This window comes from Oncorhynchus clarkii, chromosome 6 (genome assembly GCF_045791955.1).
Source record: "Oncorhynchus clarkii lewisi isolate Uvic-CL-2024 chromosome 6, UVic_Ocla_1.0, whole genome shotgun sequence".
In the NCBI taxonomy this organism is placed as follows: Eukaryota; Metazoa; Chordata; class Actinopteri; order Salmoniformes; family Salmonidae; genus Oncorhynchus; species Oncorhynchus clarkii.
The window spans coordinates 38,699,950-38,726,777 of record NC_092152.1 but is presented as its reverse complement, the minus strand read 5'-3'; the positions used below and the strand labels follow the sequence as shown (position 1 = coordinate 38,726,777).

General features: G+C 40.6%; 2 protein-coding genes across 7 annotated transcripts; both read right to left on the bottom strand.

Moving 5' to 3' along the window:
* Positions 1 to 1,463: 1,463 nt before the first annotated feature.
* Positions 1,464 to 15,186, bottom strand: LOC139412058 (leukocyte surface antigen CD53-like). Of its 3 annotated transcripts, none has more exons than XM_071158849.1 (8): positions 15,096 to 15,186; positions 6,000 to 6,090; positions 5,557 to 5,745; positions 5,295 to 5,369; positions 5,074 to 5,184; positions 4,805 to 4,912; positions 4,511 to 4,594; positions 2,200 to 2,792 (listed from the first exon to the last, which is right to left on the bottom strand). In XM_071158849.1, the coding sequence occupies exons 2-8, from the start codon at positions 6,060 to 6,062 to the stop codon at positions 2,724 to 2,726; spliced, it is 699 nt and encodes a 232-aa protein (XP_071014950.1). In that variant the 5' UTR covers positions 6,063 to 6,090; positions 15,096 to 15,186; the 3' UTR covers positions 2,200 to 2,723. The 3 variants fall into 3 exon arrangements, with proteins under 3 accessions (XP_071014951.1, XP_071014950.1, XP_071014952.1); XM_071158851.1 differs by having other exon boundaries at positions 15,031 to 15,108; XM_071158850.1 differs by lacking the exon at positions 15,096 to 15,186 and having other exon boundaries at positions 1,464 to 2,792; positions 6,000 to 6,155.
* Positions 15,187 to 15,646: 460 nt separating this feature from the next.
* Positions 15,647 to 26,424, bottom strand: LOC139411113 (lectin, mannose-binding 2-like b). Of its 4 annotated transcripts, none has more exons than XM_071156979.1 (10): positions 26,167 to 26,424; positions 25,372 to 25,490; positions 24,943 to 25,060; positions 24,632 to 24,714; positions 24,430 to 24,453; positions 22,745 to 22,906; positions 22,541 to 22,655; positions 21,937 to 22,053; positions 20,212 to 21,781; positions 15,647 to 19,291 (listed from the first exon to the last, which is right to left on the bottom strand). In XM_071156979.1, the coding sequence occupies exons 1-9, from the start codon at positions 26,372 to 26,374 to the stop codon at positions 21,639 to 21,641; spliced, it is 1,089 nt and encodes a 362-aa protein (XP_071013080.1). In that variant the 5' UTR covers positions 26,375 to 26,424; the 3' UTR covers positions 15,647 to 19,291; positions 20,212 to 21,638. The 4 variants fall into 4 exon arrangements, with proteins under 4 accessions (XP_071013080.1, XP_071013077.1, XP_071013078.1 ...); XM_071156976.1 differs by having other exon boundaries at positions 15,647 to 18,438; positions 21,133 to 21,781; positions 26,167 to 26,383; XM_071156977.1 differs by lacking the exon at positions 24,430 to 24,453 and having other exon boundaries at positions 26,167 to 26,392.
* Positions 26,425 to 26,828: the final 404 nt, after the last annotated feature.

The following is a 26,828-nucleotide window of genomic DNA, read 5'->3' as shown; positions in this document are numbered from 1 at the left end:
TTTTTGCTATAACAAATACAAAACTGAAATGTACATAAGTATTCAGACCCTTTGCTTTGAGACTTGAAATTGAGCTCAGGTGCATCCTGTTTCCATTGATCATCCTTGAGATGTTTCTACAACTTGATTGGGGTCCACCTGTGGTAAGTTCAATTGATTGGACATGATTTGGAAAGGCACATACCTGTCTACATAAGGTCCCACAGTTGACAGTGCATGTCAGAGCAAAAACCAAGCTATGAGTTCGAAGGAATTGTCCGTAGAGCTCTGAGACCAGATTGTGTCGAGGCACAGATTTGGGGAATCGTACCAAAACATTTTCTGCAGCATTGAAGGTCCACAAGAGCCCAGAGGCCTCCATCATTCTTAAATTAAGCAGTTTGGAACCACCCAGGCTCTTTCTAGAGCTGGCCACTCGGCTAAACTGAGCAAACGGGGGAGACAGGCTTTGTATCAGGGAGGTGACAAAGAACCCGATGGTCTCTCTGACAGAGCTCCAGAGTTCCTCTGTGGAGATGGGAGAACCTTCCAGAAGGACAGCCATCTCTGCAGCACCCCATCAATCAGGCCTTTATGGTAGAGTGGCAAGATGGAAGCCACTCCTCAGTAAAAGGCACATGACAGCCCGCTCTGAGTTTTCCAAAAGGCACCTAAAGACTCTCAGACTATGAGAAACAATATTCTCTGGTCTGATGAAACCAAGATTGAACTCTTTGGCCTGAATGCCAAGCGTCACGTCTGGACGAAACCTGGCACCATCCCTACGGTGAAGCATGGTTGTGGCAGCATCAAGCTGTGGGGATGTTTTTTAGCAGTAGGGATTGGGAGACTAGTCAGGATCGAGAGAAAGATGAACGGAGCAAAGTACAGAGAGATCCTTGATGAAGACCTGCTCCAGAGCGCTCAGGACCTCAGACTCGGGAAAAGGTTCACCTTCCAACAGGACAACAACCCTAAGCACACAGCCAAGACAATGCATGAGTGGCTTTGGAGCAAGTCTCTGAATGTCCTTGAGTGGCCCAGCCAGAGCCCGGACTTTAACCCGATCGAACATCTCTTGAGAGACCTGAAAATAGCTGTGCAGTGACGCTCCCCATCCAAGCTGACAGAGCTTGAGAGGATCTGCAGAGAAGAATGGGAGAAATTCCAAAAATACAGGTGTGCTGAGCTTATAGCGTCATACCCAAGAAGACTCAAGACTGTAATCGCTGTCAAAGTAGGTTATTTACTCAGTCAAAGTACTGAGTAAAGCATCTGAATACTTATGTAAATGTGATATTTCTAAAAACCTGTTATTGCTGTGTCATTATGGGGTATTGTGTGTAGATTGATGAGGGGAAATTTTTTTTTTAAATCAATTTTAGAATAAGGCTGTAATGTACATTTTTTGGGGAAAAGGTCAAGGGGTCTGAAGACTTTCCAAATGCACTGTACATCCAGAATGACACTAAGAGTAAAAAGGTGTTATGCACATCCACATTTTTATTGCAAATCTATGGTTTAATAGACAGGTATGAGCAGTCAAGAATCCAGTTGATTAATGTTAATTTACCTGTGGTTTTGAAACAATCACAATAACATACATACATATTAGTCTCTAAGGTGCAATTCATCCAGAATGAAATTAAAACACAAAAATACAGAACGATAGCTCAAATTCACAGGAGGCTGCTGAGGGAAGGACGGCTCATAATAATGGCCGAAACGGAGCAAATGGAGTGGCATCAAACACATGTAAACCGTGCGTTTGATGTATTTGATACCATTCCACTAATTCCGCTCCAGCCATTACCATGAGCCCGTCGTCCTCAATTAAGGTGCCAGCAACCTCCTGTGCTCAAATTACTCAAAGTGTCAATAGCAACTGTTCTTGCCAATCTATTTTGTTAGATACCTGGTCATATGCTAAGTACTACTACTCATAACATTACTTCTCTCAGAAATGTCAAATATAAACCCCAGAGGGGCCTTATTGCTATTATAAACTGGTTACCAACGTAATTAGAGCAGTAAAATACATGTACCCGTGGTATACAGTCTGATATACCGCAGCTGTCAGACAATCAGCATTCTGGGCTCGAACCACTCAGTTTATAATTACTCTGCGTTGAGTCGTGCATAAGAACAGCCCTTAGCCGTGGTATACTGGCCATATATCACCCCCCACCCCCCCCCCCCCCCCCCCCCGTGCCTTATTGATTAATTATATACTGGGTGGTTCGAGCCCTGAGTGCTGATTGGCTGACAGCCGTTGTATATCAGATCATATACCACGGGTATGACAAAGCATTTATTTTTACTGTTCTAATTACGTTGGTAACCAGTTAATGAAAGCAATAAGGTACTCCGTGTTGCGTCCTGCATAGAAAGTCCTTCGCCATATATCACACCTCCTCGGGCCTTATTGCTTAAATAAACAATCAAACAAAAACTAAACATGTGAAGGAAAACGATATCCTTATTACATCTACATTTTAGTCATTTAGCTGAGAGAGCGGCTCACAGTGAGTGCATCGCAATGCTCTCCCGTGGGAATCAAACACACAATCCTGGCTTTGCGAGGGCCGAGCTCTACCAACTGAGCCACAGGACATCACTACATCTTTGAGAATTTTAATGTATTAAAAAGCTCTACATAAATTAAATCTATTGTTATTTTGTCTCCTGTTAAAATGATATCCTGTATTGCGTAATAAGCCAGTTGAAAGTCATGGGTTCTCCTTTCACTTGTAACCATATCCATTACGACTGAACTGGCAGAAGATGGGGATGGTGAAACACATGCAAATGAACTGCAAACAAGAACAAAAACATGTTTTGGATACATAGTCAGCACATTCTAACTCAGACCAAAGTACATACAGACTAAGGAAGAGGAAACAGGCTGGTGGTAACCATAAAAATAATGACCGCTTGTATTTCTATAGTAATTACAGTGGGGCAAAAAAGTATTTAGTCAGCCACCAGTTCTCCCACTTAAAAATGAGAGAGGCCTGTAATTTTCATCATAGGTACACTTCAACTATGACAGACAAAATGAGGAAACAAAATCCAGAAAATCACATTGTATGATTTTTTATGAATTTATTTGCAAATTATGGTGGAAAATAACTATTTGGTCACCGACAAACAAGCAAGATTTCTGGCTCTCACAGACCTGTAACTTCTTATTTAAGAGGCTCCTCTGTCCTCCACTCGTTGCCTGTATTAATGGCACCTGTTTGAACTTGTTATCAGTATAAAAGACACCGGTCCACAACCTCAAACAGTCACACTCCAAACTCCACTATGGCCAAGACCAAAAAGCTGTCAAAGGACACCAGAAACAAAATTGTAGACCTGCACCAGGCTGGGAAGACTGAATCTGCAATAGGTAAGCAGCTTGGTTTGAAGAAATCAACTGTGGGAACAATTATTAGGAAATGGAAGACATACAAGACCACTGATAATCTCCCTCGATCTGGGGCTCCACACAAGATCTCACCCCGTGGGGTCAAAATGATCACAAGAACGGTGAGCAAAAATCCCAGAACCACACGGGGGGACCTAGTGAATGACCTGCAGAGAGCTGGGACCAAAGTAACAAAGCCTACAATCAGTAACACACTACGCCGCCAGGGACTCAAATCCTGCAGTGCCAGACGTGTCCCCCTGCTTAAGCCAGTACATGTCCAGGAGCGTCTGAAGTTTGCTAGAGACCATTTGGATGATCCAGAAGAAGATTGGGAGAATGTCATATGGTCAGATGAAACCAAAATAGAACTTTTTGGTAAAAACTCAACTCGTTGTGTTTGGAGGACAAAGAATGCAGAGTTGCATCCAAAGAACACCATACCTACTGTGAAGCATGGGGGTGGAAACATCATGCTTTGGGGCTGTTTTTCTGCAAAGGGACCAGGACGACTGATCCGTGTAAAGGAAAGAATGAATGGGGCCATGTATCGTGAGATTTTGAGTGAAAACCTCCTTCCATCAGCAAGGGCATTGAAGATGAAACGTGGCTGGGTCTTTCAGCATGACAATGATCCCAAACACACCGCCCGGGCAACGAAGGAGTGGCTTCGTAAGAAGCATTTCAAGGTCCTGGAGTGGCCTAGCCAGTCTCCAGATCTCAACCCCATAGAAAATCTTTGGAGGGAGTTGAAAGTCTGTGTTGCCCAGCAACAGCCCCAAAACATCACTGCTCTAGAGGAGATCTGCATGGAGGAATGGGCCAAAATACCAGCAACAGTGTGTGAAAGCCTTGTGAAGGCTTACAGAAAACGTTTGACCTCTGTCATTGCCAACAAAGGGTATATAACAAAGTATTTAGAAAAACTTTTGTTTTTGACCAAATACTTATTTTCCACCATAATTTGCAAATCAATTCAGGCCTCTCTCATCTTTTTAAGTGGGAGAACTTGCACAATTGGTGGCTGACTAAATACTTTTTTGCCCCACTGTATATTCCTATGCTGGTAATCACATTGACCCAATTTAGAAAAGACGTAGAAGGTGATGTTTCCTGTACCTGTAGAATGAAAAGGGAGACGACACCTGCTCCAGTGCTTAGAAAGTTCCTCGCAAACCAGTTCCTGAGCTTCATATGGCAGCCCTGAAAGAGACAGAGGTCATATTGCTGTGGCTGTTTTTGATACTTTTTTATTTTAATTTTTGTAAGATGAAAATCTGCATCCAAAATGACACCCTATTCCCTTTTATAGTGCACTACACATGTCCAAGGCCCATAGGGCTCTGGTCAAAAGCAGTGCACTATATAGTGAATAGGGTACCTTTTGGGATGTTGACACAGAAACAAGCACACCTCCTGCCAGTTAGGTTGGGGGATGATGTTACAGGGGTTTTTGGTACAACAGGAGAGGGGCACGTTGCCCTCCCAGTCTGCCACGCCGTGGACCCCACAGCACCTGAACTAAACACAGCAAACCCACTGGGTTACCACCCTGTAACAACATTGTCCAGGCAAGCAGAATGGAGAAATGTATTGGAATGTTATTGAGGTCTAGGTACAGCTTGTATTATGTATACAGTGCGATATGTATGAATTTACCGTTATACCTACTGAATACTCACAATATGCTGGACCACATCAAAGTCCTCTTTAATGGTTAAGTTCCCCTCTGACGTAGAATTCTTGTATGTCTCCAAGCTACGCATCAGGTCTTTCTCAAAGAAATTGTCAATCTGTATTGCAAACAGGTCACATGTTTACATGACTTCTACCAGCACCATTACCTTTATTTAGTCAATAGAAGTCATACGGACAGCAGAGAACCCTTTTAGATGTTTCTTACCTCCCTCTCGTACACCAGAAACACACAGGCCATGGCCAGCTCCACCAGCATCAAGATAAACAGCAGGATGAAAAACTGCAATTACAACAGATCCCGGATTACTCATAGACCATGGGCGCGTCCCAAATGGCACCTTTAGAGTGCACCACTTTTGACCGGGGGCTATAGAGTGCCATTTGGGACACAGACTTACTGTGCATGGTCCCTGACAAATGACCTAATAAAAGAAAGAAAGAAAGAAAGAATATGTGTGCAGACTCACAGTGATGAGCATACAGCGGTTTTCCATCAGGGCCCCCATGATTCCCAGGAAACATACACACGTCACAATGGTACCTGTGACTATCAGGGTGTTGGCAGGGTATATGGGCCAGAAGGATGTGATGAGGGAGCCAAATCTAGAGTGCATCATCTGGAACTCTCCAAAACCCACGATGAAGGCACCACACAACTTGGAAGACAAGTGTAAAAGGCTTACTTTGGGGCCAAAAAGGGGAATACATGATCCAGTTGATCTCTCAAATTGTTGACATGAAAATGTTTAAATAACTTAGGAAAATAATTTGTTTTGGTGACAGTATAGTATCGGAATAAAGAAAGTATCTTGAATAAACTGATGTTTATGCTTTCATCCCCTCTACAGGCTGAGTTTGATATTACTGATGTCACCACGTTTTAGAGACCATAAAGAGCATGATAACCTACCCAGCAGATGAAGTTGAGGAAGGTGACAAAACCTTTCAAGCAGTTCACACAGGGACGATTCATATTTCCTTATGGTGATGATCCCATCGACCTGAAAAAAAACACACAATTCAATATCATGTTGAACCGTTAGTGCTTACCGTTCATTTGATTGATAACAGGATGAGGGAGGAGCTAAACGGTGCGAATGTCACCAGCCAGACCGCATTCAAAACCATGTCTGAGGATTTCACCGTTTTCCAAACGAAACACCTGACAAGCACTCTTTCAAAGAAGACTACCTCGAAAATCAATCGAGGCTCAATAACATTTTAATCGATGGAATTGAGAACGTAAAGACTGAAGCTTGGCATGACACAGAATTCAAGGCCAATAAACTCCTGGCAGATCAACTCAAACTGGGCCCTAAACTCATCGAGATGGAGAGGGCACATATGAATGGGAATTTCTTCCCCGATGAACGGCCAACCCCCCCCCCATGTGACTCAGCTATAGTCCACTGATTTGACACACACGCATACACACCACACCCATATTTACTCTACTTTGTTCATGTGTTTCACCTAACCACATGACCCAAACAAAACACATTGCTCTAAATGTCATAACCCTCTGAGGTCTTCAGTGGTGTTATGTGGACTGTGTCAATATGCATTCCATAGGAAGTGCACCCGAACTAACAAAACTAACACAAATGTGTGGTTGTATTGGACATGTAAGGCATGAACTATATTTAACCTTCATTTAACTAGACAAGTCAGTTAAGAACACATTCTTATTTCTAATGACGGCCTACCAAAATGCAAAAAGACCTCCTGCGGGGACGGGGGCCTGGGACTAAAAATATAAAATAAATATAAGACAAAACACACATCACTACAAGAGAAACAACACAACACTACATAAAGAGAGACCTAAAACAACAACATAGCAAGGCAGCAAGCAACACATGACAACACAGCATGGTAGCAAAACATAACAACAACATGGTAGCAACACATCATAGTGGTAGCAACACAACATAGCGGCAGCACAAAACATGGTACAAACATTATAGGGCACAGACAACAGCACAAAGGTTAAGAAGGTAGAGACAACAATACATCACACAAAGCAGCCACTGCAGTCAGTAAGTGTGTCCATGATTGAGTCTATGAATGAAGAAATGGAGAAAAAACTGTCCAGTTTGAATGTTTGTTGCAGCTCGTTGCAGTCGCTAGCTGCAGCGAACTGAAAAGAGGAGCGACCCAAGGATGTGTGTGCTTTGGGGACCTTTAACAGAATGTGACTGGCAGAAAGGGTGTTGTATGTGGAGGATGAGGGCTGCAGTAGATATCTCAGATAGGGGGGAGTGAGGCCTAAGAGTGTTTTTATAAATAAGCATCAACCAGTTGGTCTTGCGACGGGAATACAAAGACCATCAGTTTACAGAGGATTATAGAGTGCAGTGATGTGTCCTATAAGGAGCATTGGTGGCAAATCTGATGGCCGAATGATAAAGAACATCTAGCCAGTCGAGAGCACCCTTACCTGTCGATCTATAAATTATGTCTCCGTAATCTAGCATGGGTAGAATGGTCATCTGAATCAGGGTTAGTTTGGCAGCTGTGGTGAAAGAGGAGCGATTACGATAGAGGAAAACAAGTCTAGATTTAACTTTAGCTTGCAGCTATGATATGTGCTGAGAGAAGGACAGTGCATCATCTAGCCATACTCCCAAGTTCTTGTATGACGTGACTACATCAAGCTCTAAAGAGGTAGTAATAACACCTGTGGGAAGAGGGGCATTCTTCTTACCAAACCACATGACCTTTGTTTTGGAGGTGTTCAGAACAAGGTTAAGGGTAGAGAAAGCTTGTTGGACACTAAGAAAGCTTTGTTGTAGAGCATGTAACACAACATCCGGGGAGGGGCCAGCTGAGTATACGACTGTATCATCTGCATATAAATGGATGAGAGAGCTTCCTACTGCCTGAGCTATGTTGATGTAAATTGAGAAGAGCACGGGGCCTAGGATTGAGCCTTTGGGTACTCCCTTGGTGACAGACAGTGGCTGAGACAGCAACGTTTCTGACTTTATACACTGCACTCTTTGAGAGAGGTAGTTAGAAAACCAGGCCAAAGACCACTCAGAGAGATACCAATACTCCTTAGCTGGCTCACAAGAATGGAATGGTCTACCCTATCAAAAGCTTTGGCCAAGTCTTTGGCCAACACTTCCCAATTGTCCACTTCTCATTGGCAGCTTGAAATAAACAGATGGGAATGATTGGTAGCATTACATGTAGAATATTTAACTAAAGTAATTGTAAGCGCTAACATAAAATGCAAATGAATTACTTAAAAATCATACAATGTGATTTTCTGGATTTTTGTTTTAGATTCCGTCTCTCACAGTTGAAGTGTACCTATGATAAAAAATTACAGACCTCTACATGCTTTGTAAGTAGGAAAACCTGCAACATCGGCAGTGTATCAAATACTTGTTCTCCCCACTGTATATACACACACATATATTTAAAAATATATATATATTTTCCTTTATTATTTTCCGCTAACCCAACAACCCTTCCCCTAATTGGAGTAAACGAATGAACAACAACACTAAGGCTTATACACACTATATACATTTGACAGACACAATGTATTTTACAATAGTTATATTTGGTTTGTTTTTAGTCCGTCCTCTGACCTTCTTTTCTTTTATTTGCCATATATCTTTAACTGTGCTGTTTCACAAAAGTTCTGAACCTACATACATTTCACAGACACAGATCATTTTACATTTGTTATCTTATTAATCCCATCCTTCAGCTCCATTCAACTCCTCCCATCTATCTCTCAACATCATCCATTTTGGATTTCTATTTGCCATATATTTTTCAACTGTGCTGTGATGCTTCACAAAAGTTCCAAACCTTTCTATTCTCATAGTTTCTACAGATATAAATGAAAGATAAACATTTTTGCTAAAAGTATTATTCAAATTATTGATCGATTGACTATGTCTTTTCAAATCATCCACTATTGCGATCTGCAGCGTTAGCTCCAGGTAAATGTTGAAATTCTTCAGCCATTTCTGGACCTGTGACCAAGAACAAGCTACATATGGACAGTACCAAAATAAATAATCTAATCACTCTGTCTCTTCGCAGCAAAATCTGCAGAGCTGGGAAGGTTGTATCCCCCATTTATATAACATTCTATTGGTTGCAAAAATGTTGTATAATAATTAAACAATTATAGATTTTGAATCTGGCGTCATTTTGCATATCAGTTCATAAACCATGTGCAATGGAATTGGTACATCAAAACTATTTTTCAATCTATATAGCACAGCTGTCAATTCTTTGGTCCGTATATGAAACTGGTATATACTTTTATTTATCACAATTTTATTTAACTAATTTTGGTCTTTAATGCACGGCCAACATACAAGTTCCTTACTTTCCCCCCTTCCACCTGCCTCAATTTACATTTCCATATATTTTTGTTAGCTGCATGTGTGACATAACTCCACCAGTCCTCTTTATGATATTGTTTACACAGATTATACCTTTTTTACATTTTTTATCAAAAAAATCATTTGTATTTAATAAATTTGTATATTTTAGTTTAACCACAATATTTGTTATATTATTTGTTCAGGCTTTTCCTTAGTTAAACCACATAAGAGAGGAGCAGAAAGATTCTGGAAACATTGGTTTACGTCTGGTCTCAAAGAATTCTCAGTAAAAAAAAAAAAAATGTAGAAAAGGTTTCTCACAAATCCCTCTCCTTTGATTCCTGAAAATTACTAAAAGTATAATGACAAATGTACTCACCTACTTCAGATATCCCAAAAATATATTTTACTAACAAATTCCAAGAATCCTTAAATAATATAAATTCTACTTGGAAAATCATGAATTAACTGTTGAATAAGAAAAAGGCATCTACAACTATCCCATCTCAATGTATTGATGGAAATAAGACCTACAGTGATCCTGATGTTATTTCATGTGAATTTAATAACCTTTTTGTGAATGTGGGTTCCTCGGTCAAAGAAAATTGAAAATTGATGGAAATCCCTTGGATTACATTTCCCTTCTCTGCTTCAATTTGATCCTCCTGAGGTAATGGAGGTGTAAAGGTAATTGGTAACTTAAAGATATCAGCTGCAAGCCATGATGAGATTGGTGCCTCTTTGGTGAAATCAGTGTCTTCCTCGATCACTGAGCCTCTAACGTATACATTCACCAAATCTATGCAAACTGGTACAGTTCCTATAGATTTAAAAATTGCCAAAGGTTTATAAATCTGGGGATCCAAGATCTCTGACAAATTATCGCCCAATATCTGTACTACCATGTTTCTCTAAAATCATAGAAAAACATGGTGTATAAGAGAATGTTGAAACATTTAAATCAACAGCATTCTATATGAGCACCAATATAGTTTTCGCAAAAACTACTCCACAAATATGGCTCTTTTGCAACTTGTGGATAAAATATTTACAGCCCTTAACAACAATGAAAGGAAAAGGAAAGGGGGATACCTAGTCAGTTGTACAACTGAATGCATTCAACTGAAATGTTTCTTCCACATTTAACCCAACCCCTCTGAATCAGATACATTCTTGGCATCTTTTTAAATGTATCCAAAGCGTTTGACAGGATTGATCATGAAATATTACCTTCTAAATTGCATTATTATCGTTTTCATTAATATACATACAGTGCCTTGCGAAAGTATTCGGCCCCCTTGAACTTTGCGACCTTTTGCCACATTTCAGGCTTCAAACATAAAGATATAAAACTGTAATTTTTTGTAAAGAATCAACAACAAGTGGGACACAATCATGAAGTAGAACGACATTTTTTGGATTTTTCAAACTTTTTTAACAAATCAAAAACTGAAAAATTGGGCGTGCAAAATTATTCAGCCCCTTTACTTTCAGTGCAGCAAACTCTCTCCAGAAGTTCAGTGAGGATCTCTGAATGATCCAATGTTGACCTAAATGACTAATGATGATAAATACAATCCACCTGTGTGTAATCAAGTCTCCGTATAAATGCACCTGCACTGTGATAGTCTCAGAGGTCTGTTAAAAGCGCAGAGAGCATCATGAAGAACAAGGAACACACCAGGCAGGTCCGAGATACTGTTGTGAAGAAGTTTAAAGCCGGATTTGGATACAAAAAGATTTCCCAAGCTTTAAACATCCCAAGGAGCACTGTGCAAGCGATAATATTGAAATGGAAGGAGTATCAGACCACTGCAAATCTACCAAGACCTGGCCGTCCCTCTAAACTTTCAGCTCATACAAGGAGAAGACTGATCAGAGATGCAGCCAAGAGGCCCATGATCACTCTGGATGAACTGCAGAGATCTACAGCTAAGGTGGGAGACTCTGTCCATAGGACAACAATCAGTCGTATATTGCACAAATCTGGCCTTTATGGAAGAGTGGCAAGAAGAAAGCCATTTCTTAAAGATATCCATAAAAAGTGTTGTTTAAAGTTTGCCACAAGCCACCTGGGAGACACACCAAACATGTGGAAGAAGGTGCTCTGGTCAGTGAAACCAAAATTGAACTTTTTGGCAACAATGCAAAACGTTATGTTTGGCGTAAAAGCAACACAGCTGAACACACCATCCCCACTGTCAAACATGGTGGTGGCAGCATCATGGTTTGGGCCTGCTTTTCTTCAGCAGGGACAGGGAAGATGGTTAAAATTGATGGGAAGATGGATGGAGCCAAATACAGGACCATTCTGGAAGAAAACCTGATGGAGTCTGCAAAAGACCTGAGACTGGGACGGAGATTTGTCTTCCAACAAGACAATGATCCAAAACATAAAGCAAATTCTACAATGGAATGGTTCAAAAATAAACATATCCAGGTGTTAGAATGGCCAAGTCAAAGTCCAGACCTGAATCCAATCGAGAATCTGTGGAAAGAACTGAAAACTGCTGTTCACAAATGCTCTCCATCCAACCTCACTGAGCTCGAGCTGTTTTGCAAGGAGGAATGGGAAAAAATGTCAGTCTCTCGATGTGCAAAACTGATAGAGACATACCCCAAGCAACTTACAGCTGTAATCGCAGCAAAAGGTGGCGCTACAAAGCATTAACTTAAGGGGGCTGAATAATTTTGCACGCCCAATTTTTCAGTTTTTGATTTGTTAAAAAAGTTTGAAATATCCAATAAATGTCGTTCCACTTCATGATTGTGTCCCACTTGTTGTTGATTCTTCACAAAAAAATAAGGTTTTATATCTTTATGTTTGAAGCCTGAAATGTGGCAAAAGGTCGCAAAGTTCAAGGGGGCCGAATACTTTCGCAAGGCACTGTATTATTATATTATATCGTTATGTTTATGATAGAGAACAATTTGTTTATGCAAACGGCTGTGCATCTACCAGGGCCAAGATATCCTGTGGCGTCCCACAGGGTTCAATAATTTAACCTTTGTTATTTCAAATCTATATCAATGACCTTGCTGCTGTGACTTCTACCGTACTTCCCATTCGCTTTGCTGAAACCAATTTGATTTTATCACACACAAATTTTGATTCACTAATTAATGAAGCCAACTCTGGCATAGCCACATTTTCTGAATGTTTCAGGATAAAAAATTACCTTTCAACTTTAAAATATCCAACTTTATTGTATTCAATAGTAAGAATATTAAGTATTGTAAAAAGAGAGCCAGAATCTCAGCTGATGGGAATGAAATGGAACACTAGATTCTTTGGAGTTCTAATTGATAAAAAATATCCTGGAAAGATCATATTAAAAAATTCTGCAGCAAAGTGATAATCTGTTGGTATCATCAGAAAGATTAGTGGTTTGGTTCATAAGGCTCGCTTCCTAACTCTATACTACAGCTTAATTGACCCATATCTCATTTACTGTAATATTGTCTTGGCCAGTACATATAACTCCTACCTACAAAGTACTCATACAAAATACATTTGCAAGACTAGCCACCTCTAATTACTTAGCTCCATCTGCAGCCTTTGTTTAAGATACTCAATATCTTGTCTATGTAAATCAAGTCATATTTGTCACATGTACAACCGTACTGTGAAACGCTTACTTACAAGCCCTTAACCAACAATGTAGTACAAGAAAGAGAGTTAATCAAATATTTACTAAAGTAAAATATCTAATCAATCAAAATGTAACACAATAAATGTACATAACAATAACAAGGCTATATACAGGGGGTACCGGTACCAAGTCAATGTACAGGTTAGTCGAAGTAATTTGTAAAGTGACTATGCATAGATAATAAACAGAGAGTAGAAGCAGTGTAACAACAAAGGGGGGAGGGGGGTTAATGTAAATAGTCCAGGTGCCCATTTGATTTGTTGTTCAGCAGTCTTATGGCTTGGGGGTAGAAGCTGTTAAGAAGCCTTTTGGTCCTAGACTTGGTGCTCTGGTACTGCTTGCCGTGCGGTAGCAGAAAGAACAGTCTATGACTTGGGTGACTGGGCTTTCCTCGGACACCGCCTAGTATATATGTCCTGGATGTCAGAAAGCTTGGCCCCAGTGATGTACTGGGCCGTACGCACTAGCCTCTGTAGTGCCTTTACAGTCAGATGCCGAGCAGTTGCCATACCAGGCGGTGATGCAGCTGGTTAGGATGCTATCGATGGTGCAGGTTGTTGTCCTGGGACCACTTTGCCTGGTCTCCGACCTCCCCCCTATAGGCTGTCTCATCGTTGTTGGTGATCCGGCCTACTGTTGTGTCGTCAGCAAACTTAATGATGGTGTTGGAGTCGTGCTTGGCCACGCAGTCATGGGTGAATAGGGACTACAGGAGGGGACTAAGCACACGCCCCTGAGAGGCCCCAGTGTTAAGGATTAGCGTGGCAGATGTGTTGTTGCCTACCCTTACCACCTGGGGGGGCGGCCCGTCAGGAAGTCCAGGATCGAGTTGCAGAGGGAGATGTTCAGTCCCAGGGTCCTTAGCTCCCTCAATAACTTGATGACGTTAGTGTACGCCAATTATGAATTTTAAAAGACAAATACTCATACCTCCCAGACAGTTGACCTAAACCATTCAAATGATTCTTCCAAGTTTATTTTGAAATCCATCTATATAACACAGTCTTGTGATAACCTTCATCCTCCACACTGCCGCACCTCACATAGTCAATTCTCTATCAGATACATAGGTACCATACTCTAGAATTCTTATCTTCACATTGCCAAAACCTCGTCATCCCTCAATAACTTCAACCGAACACTGGGGGTCAGCCTGATGAACCAAACTACTCAGTAATCTCCTCCATATAGCCCAACTCTCTCACACACATTTAAACAAAACATACTTTTTTTGTGATTGCTGATCGGTTCATTTGTACATTTTTGATTAGTGGGTTTTGGTATCTGTTTTAAAGCTTTTTTTTACATTTTTGTTCTTATGTATTGTATACTGTTTTTTTTTGTAGTGTGGTTTTTATATAATCCCGTGGGCTTCCAACCACACCTGCATGCCTTTAAAAAAATGTTTTATCTATATTATTGTTGTTTATCACTTATTTTCTTCGGTGCAAATAAATGAAACAGGATACAAAATGTCTAATTCCGCTTTAGAGTAGGAAAGCAGTTGATTCAAGTGACCATGACTACTCCTCATGTCTGATGGTTGAAGTGTTGACAAGACAGCACTGTTTGGTATGACAACAATGAGCACGGTGCCTGACCTATCCAAACATGTTATAGCCCCACTCCTATGCAAAGTATTGTTCCAAGCACATTTTCTATTTCATTTAACATTTAAATTGCCATCGAGACTTCCTATTCATTGCAGGATTTACCATTACAGAGCAATGACTAACAATGACACATTTTCAGAGCTTGTTGCAGTTCTTTTAAAGTCTAGATATACTTTGTACAATAAGATATTTTTAATCTACTTCAAATCTAAATAATTGTGCTGATTTTAAATAACATAACTTTTAAACATCTCAGTAAATTCTACAGTAAATATCTATATATATATACTTTTTTTAAATCATCGAAGAGGACACAGTACCTTACAAACAAAGTGATCAAAAGTAATCCACAATGTTCCTTCAGTTAAAACAGCAGATATAATACCTGTGTACCATTGGTGTGACACTGAACCTTCTGGGTGTTGAAAGGTAAGGGCTGGAGCCTGGTGGCATAAGAGTCAAGAATAGAGTCAAAAAGGGAACAATGCGGTTAGCAGACTGACACCTAAGTGTACTACCTGACAGACAGTAGAGCCCGCCCCACTATACACAGCGTCAAAATGTTTTAAGTTACAACAAGTAAATGCCAGAACAATGAATAATGAATAGACTGTATGCAAATACTGTAGATGGCAAGGACCTGCCTTTTCTATACATTTACAGAGTTTGAGTGGACTGGAAGGAGTCCCTTTCACCTGATCATCTACTGGATGCCAGATGATCTACTGTTAACAGAAACACCAGTCATCGTCACCTCCCGTCCTTGGCTAAAAGAGGTAATTACTTAGTTTACAGTATTAATTACCAACGTAAAAAAAATATATATTATATCCATACATAACCGGAGTATGCCTCCTTTACCTAGTCACATTAGCCTAAGAACACTAAGAGGGGTAAATAGACATTTGGTAAAGGAGGACGTTTCCAAATGAGAAAGAATGTCAGACATTTTTATTCAAAAAGATTTGACACAAGAGTACTACAGTGCACATTCTCCTCATATAGACCAACAAGATAATATTTTACAGCTGTAGATTTCCAAGAATTTAACATTTTGACAGAAGCCAAACAGCATTCACATTTTCATTACACCAAAATAAAGATTGAAATAGTCAAGTTTGCGTCGCTTCAAGATGTTTTATGACACGATAAATTACTCTCATACCACACAGTCGCAAACATAATTAACTATAGATGTCAACATTAAAGAAAACATTTTGGGTTAAAACAGCACATCGGGCCCTATCTATTCGAGCTTCATCATGAACTGACAGAAATACAGCTGGAGTTTCACACAGGGCCGGCCCTACCCTTTTGGGGGCCCTAGGGGAGATTTGCCATGGGGTGTAGAGAAAACGTTGCAGTTTTAAAGCTAGTTTTTTGCAATTCTATACATTTTGCCATGAGGCGGAGATACATTTTAAAAGGAATTTCCTGAAATACCACACATTTTTCCATGACATGGCATGTAAATATGATATTTGAGTGACTTAGGGGCTCCCTGGAGGTCAGGGCCCCTGGGGCTTGATTTATCAAGGTGTGTGCACACAACAACAACAACAACAAAAAAGCCTCCAAACCTGCATACTTCAGTTTTCCCACAAAGGTGGGTATTTATCCATTTTGAACATGACAGGAAAGTGGGCCTATATTCACACAAATCTCAAACCACGCACACAACTACTGGTTGATCAACTGTATTGCGAGCAAATATTGCTATCTTGGGGAAAATGGAGGTATTTGATGCACAGGAATTATAACAATGGTAGGCTAATAAAAACATTCAAAAGCAGGCCTAATGATAAAACAGACGCAGTTAGTAAGCAGATCACATATCACCATGATGTCTAATATGTTTATTTTATGCAAAAGGAGGGTATATCCAGTGTTTGGCACTTGCTATATGCGGCATGACTTTTTTTCCCGAAAAATATCAAAACATTCTGCCCACGCCTCTACAGAAATGTGATCAAATTTGCCATTGTGCTTTCTTTTAGAAACTCTTGTTCCAGGAGGACATTTTCCAGGTGGGGTTGTAGCACGCAAACAAACATAGTATGGCTCTGATTTATAAAAACAACGTGCACAGTATGTTGCCTGTGACAGTGTGATAAACCCCAACAAATTTGTTGCACATGCAAATCCTAGACTTCCACAAATGCCAGAATTTAGTAAGAAATGTACGCATGGTTGTTAAATGAGGCCCCTGCCCTTTGTTCCCGGTCAGTAATTCAGACATAGATAGCTGGACAGATTAATTGACCAATATTTTTTTTTTGCTGCCATGGGCTAATTAATTGAATGACACGAGTAAAACTACCGATGCACAACCAAATTTCGATATTGCGTTCAACAGTAAGTTGAGACCTTAAAATAAAAATACACCATTTTAATGATTGGGTCGGGGGACCCCCTAGCAGCCGGCGACCACCTACGTCGCTTATGCCCAGGGCCGGCCCTGGACTCTCACGTACAACCTTTAACCTTTTAGAGACTGACATTCATTTGTGCATACCGTAGCCAAACTTTTTGCAATGTTAACCCAAATGCTCTAAGCGGTTTCCATTGCAAAACAGTTTTACTGCGGTTTGCATTAATGAATACGACCCAGGTAAGGCACCAGAAAATAAGTGCCTGGAGAGGATTGGTAATGTAACTGATTACAAACCAACCGTTAGGCTACTTTATCTTATTTTGGAATTAAAGTTTAGCCACGAGGCTCAATGACACCGTGGATGGACAATGTACAGTTTTTCATAACAATAATATGTTTTAAAAACATTGTCAACATAGAAAACAACCAACAAACTTTCACAGGTGAGCAACAGACATTTGATCAATCATAAAGGTAAATATAGGTTGACATTATTAATTGGATAAAATATAAAATGCAACATGTAAAGTGTTGTTTCATGAGCTGAAATAAAAGATCCCAGAAATGTTCCATATGCACAAAAAGCTTCTTAAATTTTGTGCACAAATTTGTTTACATCCCTGTTAGTGAGCATTTCTCCTTTTCCAAGATAATTCATCCATCTGACAGATGTGGCACGTCATTACATAGCACCTTGTGCTGAGGACAATAAAAAGGCCACTCTAAAATATGCAGTTGTCACACATCACAATGGCAGATGTCTCAAGTTGAGGGAGCATGAATTTGGCATGCTGACCGCATGAATGTCCACCAGAGCTGTTACCAAAGAATTTAATGTTCAATTCTCTACCAGAAGCCGCCTCCAACGTCATTTTAGAGAATTTGACAGTATGTCCAATCGGACTCATAACCGCAGACCACATGTAATCACACCAGCCCAGGACCTCCACCGTCTTCACCTGCAGGATCGTTTGAGACCAGCCACCCGGACAGTTGATGAAACAATGGAGTATTTCTGTCTGCAATAAAGCCCTTTTATGGGGAAAAAACACATTCTGATTGGCTGGTCCTGTGCAGTCATGTGAAATCCGTAGATTTGGGCCTAATGATTATATTTCAATTGACTGGTCTTATATGAACTGTACCTCAGTAAAATAGTTGCATTTATATTTTTGAGATATATCTATATATGCCACAGGTGAGATGATCGGTTTTGATATCTGTGCTTGAGATGATAGCTGGTGGACAACAGTTGAACAACTTACAACCTACAAAAGAGGGTAGAGTGTTTCAGAGAAAACAATCCAATAACCCGTACAGTATGATACAGTTGAAGTCGGAAGTTTACATACACCTTAGCCAAATACATTTAAACTCAGTTTTTCAAAACTCCTGACATTTAATCCTTGTAAAAAGTCCCTGTCTTAGGTCAGTTAGGATCACCACTTTATTTTAAGAATGTGAAATGTCAGATTAATAGAGAGAATGATTTATTTCAGCTTTTATTTCTTTCATCACATTCCCAGTGGGTTTACATACACTCAATTAGTGTTTGGTAGCATTAGGTCAAACGTTTTAGGTAGCCTTCCACAAGCTTCCCGCAATATATTGGGTGAATTTTGGCCCATTCCTCCTGACACAGCTGATGTAACTGAGTCAGGTTTGTAGGCCTCCTTGCTCGCACACGCTTTTTCTGACAACAAATTGTCTATGGGATTGAGGTCAGGGCTTTGTGATGGCCACTCCAATTCCTTGACTTTGTTGTCCTTAAGCCATAACTTTGGAAGTATGCTTGGGGTCATTGTCAATTTGAAAGACCCATTTGCGACCAAGCTTTAACTTCCTGATTGATGTCTTGAGATGTTGCTTCAATATAGCCACATCGTTTTCCATCCTTGTGATGCCATCTATTTTGTGACATGCACCAGTCCATCCTGCAGCCAAGTACCCCCACAACATGATGCTGCCACCCCCGTGCTTCACGGTTGCAATGGTGTGCTTCGGCTTGCATGCCTCCCCCTTTTCCTCCAAACAAAACGGTCATTATGGCCAAACAGTTCTTTTTTTGTTTTATCAGACCAGAGGACATTTCTCCATGTGCAGTTGAAAAATCATAGTCTGGCTTTTTATGGCGGTTGTTGAGCAGTGGCTTCTTCCTTGCTGAGCAGCCTTTCAGGTTATGTCGATATAGGACTCGGATATACATACTTACAGTGCCTTGCGAAAGTATTCGGCCCCCTTGAACTTTGCGACCTTTTGCCACATTTCAGGCTTCAAACATAAAGATATAAAACTGTATTTTTTTGTGAAGAATCAACAACAAGTGGGACACAATCATGAAGTGGAACGACATTTATTGGATATTTCAAACTTTTTTAACAAATCAAAAACGGAAAAATTGGGCGTGCAAAATTATTCAGCCCCCTTAAGTTAATACTTTGTAGCGCCACCTTTTGATGCGATTACAGCTGTAAGTCGCTTGGGGTATGTCTCTATCAGTTTTGCACATCGAGAGACTTTCCCATTCCTCCTTGCAAAACAGCTCGAGCTCAGTGAGGTTGGATGGAGAGCATTTGTGAACAGCAGTTTTCAGTTCTTTCCACAGATTCTCGATTGGATTCAGGTCTGGACTTTGACTTGGCCATTCTAACACCTGGATATGTTTATTTTTGAACCATTCCATTGTAGATTTTGCTTTATGTTTTGGATCATTGTCTTGTTGGAAGACAAATCTCCGTCCCAGTCTCAGGTCTTTTGCAGACTCCATCAGGTTTTCTTCCAGAATGGTCCTGTATTTGGCTCCATCCATCTTCCCATCAATTTTAACCATCTTCCCTGTCCCTGCTGAAGAAAAGCAGGCCCAAACCATGATGCTGCCACCACCATGTTTGACAGTGGGGATGGTGTGTTCAGTGTGATGAGCTGTGTTGCTTTTACGCCAAACATAACGTTTTGCATTGTTGCCAAAAAGTTCCATTTTGGTTTCATCTGACCAGAGCACCTTCTTCCACATGTTTGGTGTGTCTCCCAGGTGGCTTGTGGCAAACTTTAAACGACACATGTTTCTAGCCTGAAATGTGGCAAAAGGTCGCAAAGTTCAAGGGGGCCGAATACTTTCGCAAGGCACTGTATGTACCTGTTTCCTGCAGCATCTTCACAAGGTCCTTTGCTGTTGTTCTGGGATTGATTTGTACTTTTTGCACCAAAGTCCGTTTATCTCTAGGAGACAGAACGCGTCTCCTTCCTGAGCGGTATGACGGCTGCGTGGTCCCATGGTGTTTATACTTTGTACTATTGTTTGTACAGATGAACATGGTACCTTCAGGCATTTGGAAATTGCTTTTGATTTTCCCATGTCAAGCAAAGAGGCACTGAGTTTGAAGGTAGGCCTTGAAATACATCCACAGGTACACCTCCAATTGACTCAAATTATGTCAATTAGCTTATCAGAAGCTTCTAAAGCCATGACATCATTTTCTGGAATTTTCCAAGCTGTTTAAATGCACAGTCAACTGTATGTAAACTTCTGACCCACTGGAATTGTGATACAGTGAATTATAAGTGAAATAATCTGTCTGTAAACAATTGTAGGAAAAATGACTTGTGTCATGCACAAAGTACATGACCTAACCAACTTGCCAAAACTATAGTGGTTAAAAAAATTGTTTTAATGACTTCAACCTAAGTGTATGTAAACTTCCGACTTCAACTGTAAGTAAATGGTAGTTACAGAACAGCAATACAGAACCAAGAGCCAAATGCTAGCTCATGAACCAAAATATAGAACTAGAGGATTAGCATGTACATTGCGATACCTGGGCCCATATTCAAGAAAACATCTCAGAGTAGGACTGCTGAACTCAGATCAGTTCCCCCAGCAATATAATTTGATTCATTACGATCTTGAAGGCCCTGGTCTTAAACTGGCCCGAGCTAGGTACTTTTGTTGAGAACAATTCTCTCTCTCATTACTTAGTTATTATGGCAGCTCAATATAAGTCTTCTCACGGGCATTTCATGTCAGTGCAAACAATTCGTAAGTCTCAACAGCAGAACATGACAGAAAGGCTGGAAGCCACCATGCACACTGCATATAAGTGAGTGCAGTCTGCTGATGACAGTGTCAGCAATTCACAGGTCATGGTCTCCTACGTTAAACACTAAGGTGAAACAAAAGACAAAAAAAAGATTCCTCACAGTATAAAAAAAATGTAAAAAAAAAAAAAAAAAAAAAAAAAAAAGGTCATGTTTGATTTATTTGGGCCGAGATGGTCCGAGAGCGGTTCATTTGTCGCAGTTGAAGTATTATTGAGGTAAGGGAATTGTTATGTAGTAAAGCTATGTATGGCAGACAGCATGTTCGTTGTATGTTTAAAAATCTACATCCTCATTCGTGCTCCTTCACATAGAGCATCCCTCAGATGACATCCCAAATGGCACCCTATTCCCTACAGAGAGCACCCCTTTTGACTAGACCCCTAGTCAAAAGGAGTGCACTATAAAGAGAATAGGGTGCCATTTGGGACGGAGCCGTAGACTACCCAGCTCTCCCTCTCAGTAGAAGCGTTTGCGGCTGTTCTCCTTCCAGCGCCCATACATGACCACTGCCACCACCCCCAGTACAAAGATACCAATGACAGAGAAGACTATGGTGAAGAAGAGCTGGACTCCACTCATCCCCTCTTCTTGCACCTCCACTGTAATGAGAGACAAACAACCATGAAGAAAGAAAAATGACCTCATGCTACAGTTCAATTGAAACTGGACGGACAAAACCAATTATCACACCTTTTCTGAAACGAAATCAAACCATGCGTGCAAGACGTGAAACTGTTGGCTTGTATCATCTTACCTTTGTTCAAGTGCTCAAAGTTATCAACACTGGGGATGAGCTCTTCCTCCTCCTCTTCCTCCGGAGTACGCTCCACAGTCAGCTGGTACAGCTTCATAGAGATGAGATCATGGTTGTCTGGGAAACGAGAGGAAGGAGGAAATACATTTGACATTTTAGTCATTTAGCAGACACTCTTAGCCAGAGTGACTTACAGGAGCAATTAGGGTTAATTGCCTTGCTAAAGGGCACATCGACATATTTTTCACCTAGTTGGCTCGGGGATTAGAACCAGCAACCTTTCAGTTACTGGCCCAACACCCTTAACCGCTAGGCTATCTGCCACACATAAATCAATACAATCCAACATTTAACATTTCACACTTTATTCAGACAGCTGGAAACAGAGAGGGAGACAGGAAAGTGGAAGCACAGTAGGAAGGGTGGACTTGGGGATGAAACCCAGGTCTCCAGCGTTACCGCTCGACCACAGGCTCTCCACCATTCTCCATTCAGAAATTACAGATCCGATTGCCATGAACAGATTTCAAAAACCAGTGAGAAGAATGCAAATGGTGAACCACAAAAACAGTGTTGTTCTGAGATGTTCATAGAGGCCCAGTACCTGACAGGTCTCCAGTAACAGAGGAGGCTCCAAAGAAGTAGCCCCGAGGTAGACGTACCCCTGGAAGGTCCAGACAGTCCTGCCACTCCTGTTTACCGTCAACGTCTATCTGTATCTGTAGGTCAGGAGGTCAAACATAGGTCAATAAATATGTCATGTTAGTGAACGTTTTATTGAACATGGTGCTTTGTGCGTTTCTCTCACCGTCAGTCGGTTTTTGGTGTATCTGATGAGGAGGAAGGTGTCATGGGGGATGTTGCGCACCAGGGCTGTGCACCCGCCAAGCTCTGTGGACTGGCCGTCACGATCGTGCTCATAAGCCAGAGTCCCGTTCCCCACCATCCCAGAAACGTATGGAAAGACCCTCTGAAGAGACGGAGGAAGTTGTGATAAGCCAGCTGATAATGTCAATCAGTGACCAGGGGGATACTGCAAGATTACTTATCCAGAGTCAGATGAACTCATGGATGCCATTTTTATGTATGAAGGAAGTTAAGGGGTTGTTTCGCGAGCCAATGCTAACTATCCCTTTAAAACACAGTGGTTGCATCTGAAATGGTACCCTATTTACTATGGAGTGCACTACTACTACTTTGGTCAAAATAAGTTCACTATGAGTCATTCCACCTCAAAAAGCACAAGCAAGCGGATTGACAAGCACCATCTCTGATTGTTCCGAAATTGTTCCAGTTAGAAACAAATAATATTAACATTCCTGAAACATTTTGTTGATTAAGTTGGTCTCTGAGAAATTAAGATAATTGATTGCACCCAAAGTGGCCAATTGAATTAATAGGATTCATATAATATTCAATAAATATAGTACCTAACATCTGACTTGGACCAAACTTTTTTTCTCACACTGAGTGAGGAATCACTCACATGAGGAATCCAGAGAATGGTCAAAAGCCATCCATGGACCCCCCCATGCCAATCCGACCCAAACAACATGCATAAATTAAGTGTATAAACATGTGTGTAAACATTTCTAAAAACATAACTCCACTTTGACATTATGGGTTATTGTGTGTATGCACCCCATAATGTCAGTGGAATTATTAATTTGTAAATTAATAAAAAATAAAAAGCTGAAGCCAAAAGATGACTGTAATTTGGGTAAACTATCCTTTTAACATTGAGGGATTCTAATATTATTAAGCATAAACAGCACCATCTAGTGGCCAGGACCTGTTAATTTCAGGATGATTCAATGACTAATTTCCTTGAACGGAAGAAAAAAACTAAATTCACTGGGAATACTTTACATAGTATGAAGAAACAATGCTCAGTTGCAGCTCCATACTATGTATCACGCAAAAATAACTGATACTGTATACTCATTGTTGGGGTGGGATTGTCGTGGGGGGGGGGGGGGGGGGGGGGGGGTACATGGGGGGATTTTTACCATTTCTTTGGTCTTACTCATTGTTAGAAAAAAAAAAGTTGTCCAAATTAAATGTTAGGTACCATATCTATTGAATATTATATTAATCCTATTAAATTAAAAATTAAAATCTCAAATTTGGGTGAAATCAATTATCTTAATTTCACAGAGATCTAATTATATTTAACCAAAAATTGTTGCAGGAATGCTAATCGTATCTTTTTCTAACTACAGAAATTATTTCTGAACAATTGGAGATGGTGGGTGTCATGGCTTTTTGAAATGACCCCTATTTAGAAAATATGTTGCCATTTGAGAGACAATCAGTGACTAAATGCATTCGTACATCACATATTGCGTGACACAATAGGGATGAGACATGCATGATGTGGGTTAGTCAACAATGATGAGATAGGTGGAGTGTTGAGGATAGAAATAAATAAGCAAGCACTGTTCAATTCAGCCAGAGGATGACTGGGATTGGCTGATAGGTTACTGTAGCTACCTGAGTCGAAGGATTGTACTTCTTCTGTGTGCCCAAGAGGGATGCAAGAAAACACAGGGCGCAGCGTAAACACACAACATTGCACACCCAAACCAATTATACATGATTGAGTGTTTGGGAATAGACAAACCCCCATCACTAATACGTTTTGGGGGTGTCCACCTGAGTATGTGTGTATGAGTGAGCATATGTAGTGTAATACCTCATGGTTCTTATTTTCATTGGGGTAGGTGTCCACAAACACTCCAAGGCCAGTGAAGAGGTTCATGTTTCCAAACACAGGACCTGCAGGTGATAAACCCTGGCAGTCAACACTTTAGGAAGACCATGCTGAGATCCTTGTAATATTACCACAACACTTGAGACTAACTTTTAACCTTGGTGTGTGTCCCAAATGGTACCCTCAAAATGGTACCCTATGGGCGGTAGACAAACGTTGTGCACTATATAGGGGATAGGGTGCACTTTGGGAAGTAACCCTGGCTTGTGTGTTAGACAGTGCAAGCTCAGTACCAGTCTGCATGCGTTCTTTGGTATACCACAGAGCCATTCCATCTCCATTCAGGTTCTTCTTCCCGTGGCCGTGGATCTTAAAGTGCACCTGCAGCTCCCAGTCCCGCAGGAAACAGGGCTGCAGTAGGAGCGCATACAGACACAGACAGTACGGGGAATGAGGAAAAGACGGTTGTGGCTTGGCATGTTAGCTGTCGTAGTATATTGAAATGCTATGTGCTATAGAGTTGTACATGTAGTCAGGAAGCATAAGCCTAATTGATGGTATAGTCACTACAAATGAGGTGATGCGTTTGCCATACGTTGTGGCATGTCTGCTAGGCCTATAGATAGACTACGATGTATTAAGTGCAGTAGGGGTTTCAGGTTGTTCAAGGATAAGCAGCAGTGTGCTGGTGTTTACTTCAGGATGGAAAGAGCTGAACTCACAACGCGGCTCCACACTGCTCCTTGTCTGCTCTGCAAGTCAGGGGTCAGTCGCACATGCTCAGTGGTGATCATGGCATTGCCCATCAGGTCCCAATAAGAGGAACTGGAGGAGCCCAACCCTACACAAACACAATCAATCAATATGTATAACTTGATATAGGCCATTTAAAAAAGGGACATCTTTGTCCAATGTTCTCACCATTGGATCACAACAATGTGAAAATTACCTTTGCTCACCTTTGAGAACAAATATAGATTTGTCAAGACCTTTTAGACTAGGGACCAATTTGTAAAATACTTATCTACCAATAATGTCAATACTAAATGGTTGTTTAATGTGGTGGTCCACTTTGGATTACACAACGCTCCAAAAATGTTAACTACACTTTATTATTTTACTGTCAATAATCTACCCGCTTCCGTTGTGTGTGTAATCAAATGCAATTGCATGACGTGGTGTCACTTGTGTTTTTTGCCCTTACACTACATAGCTGATTCAAATAATAAAATCTTAATGATGAGCTGATTATTTTAATTAGCATGGCAATAAACAAAACGTGCGCTTCTTGGCGTCCCCAAGACCGAGATTGGGCAACCCTGTACTGTTAGCTACTTGAGTTAACACTACCCTGCCAATACCCATATCGTACAGACAATAATACTATACTTATCTGCTGAATACCTCAATAGTGTTTTTGTACACTACAAACGTAAATGTTTGTGAACATTGTCTGGAAAGCAAAACAATAGTTACTGATTGCGAAACCAACGCAAGCAAAGCGTTTGGAAGCCTACCTTGGTATGGTTTGGTAAGAGAGTACTCCCTTTTCAAAAAGTCATCCATCTCGTATCCATCGTCTGCCAGACACTGGCAGGTTAAAAGAAGAACAACAGCAAACCGACATGTTAATTCATGAATGTTTCGCTGATTCAACATTAAATCAAATATTTTAAAACTGCCCATCCGAAACCGATTAGACTTATTCATGGTGGAGAACAGCATCCCGTCAGCAACACTATAAAAAGTGCTTCCGGGTCACGGAATTTCGTAATAGTAGAAAAGTGTTTTTAACCTGTATTTATTCATGATGTATAAAAATAATTGTCTAAACATAAACAATGATTCATATTTGTTCATATTTAAGTAGCATTTGCATTTAATGTGGGGTTTAAAAAAGTTTCAAAGTCAATAAATGCCCCCAATGCAAATAACAATAGAAAAAAACGAGTGTTTGTGCCCATGTAAAAGTGGGTGGGGAGTACTCAGTAGGGCAGGATTCCCCAACCGGGCACTTTTGTTTTTATTTGACCCTCAAGTCTTCTGAACAAAGAAAACAACAACAAAAAACTGTTTTGATTGTTGGACATAAAATACTGTAAAAAAACACCAGGAAATCTGCTCTAAGTGATTTTAATTTAAGAAATCGTTCCCAAGTATTCCCACACATAATAGAGAC

Excerpts from the sequence above, each read along its gene's own strand:
- LOC139412058 (XM_071158849.1), bottom strand. The coding sequence starts at position 6,062 with ATGAATCGTCCCTGTGTGAACTGCTTGAAAGGTTTTGTCACCTTCCTC. Across the intron at positions 5,185-5,294 it reads TTCTGGTGTACGAGAGGGAG|ATTGACAATTTCTTTGAGAA; the intron begins GTAAGAAACATC and ends TTTGCAATACAG. Across the intron at positions 4,595-4,804 it reads CCCAACCTAACTGGCAGGAG|GGCTGCCATATGAAGCTCAG; the intron begins GTGTGCTTGTTT and ends TGTCTCTTTCAG.
- LOC139411113 (XM_071156979.1), bottom strand. The coding sequence starts at position 26,374 with ATGCTGTTCTCCACCATGAATAAGTCTAATCGGTTTCGGATGGGCAGT. Across the intron at positions 25,061-25,371 it reads GAGCAGTGTGGAGCCGCGTT|CCCTGTTTCCTGCGGGACTG; the intron begins GTGAGTTCAGCT and ends CTCCTACTGCAG. Across the intron at positions 22,656-22,744 it reads ACACCAAAAACCGACTGACG|ATACAGATAGACGTTGACGG; the intron begins GTGAGAGAAACG and ends CCTGACCTACAG.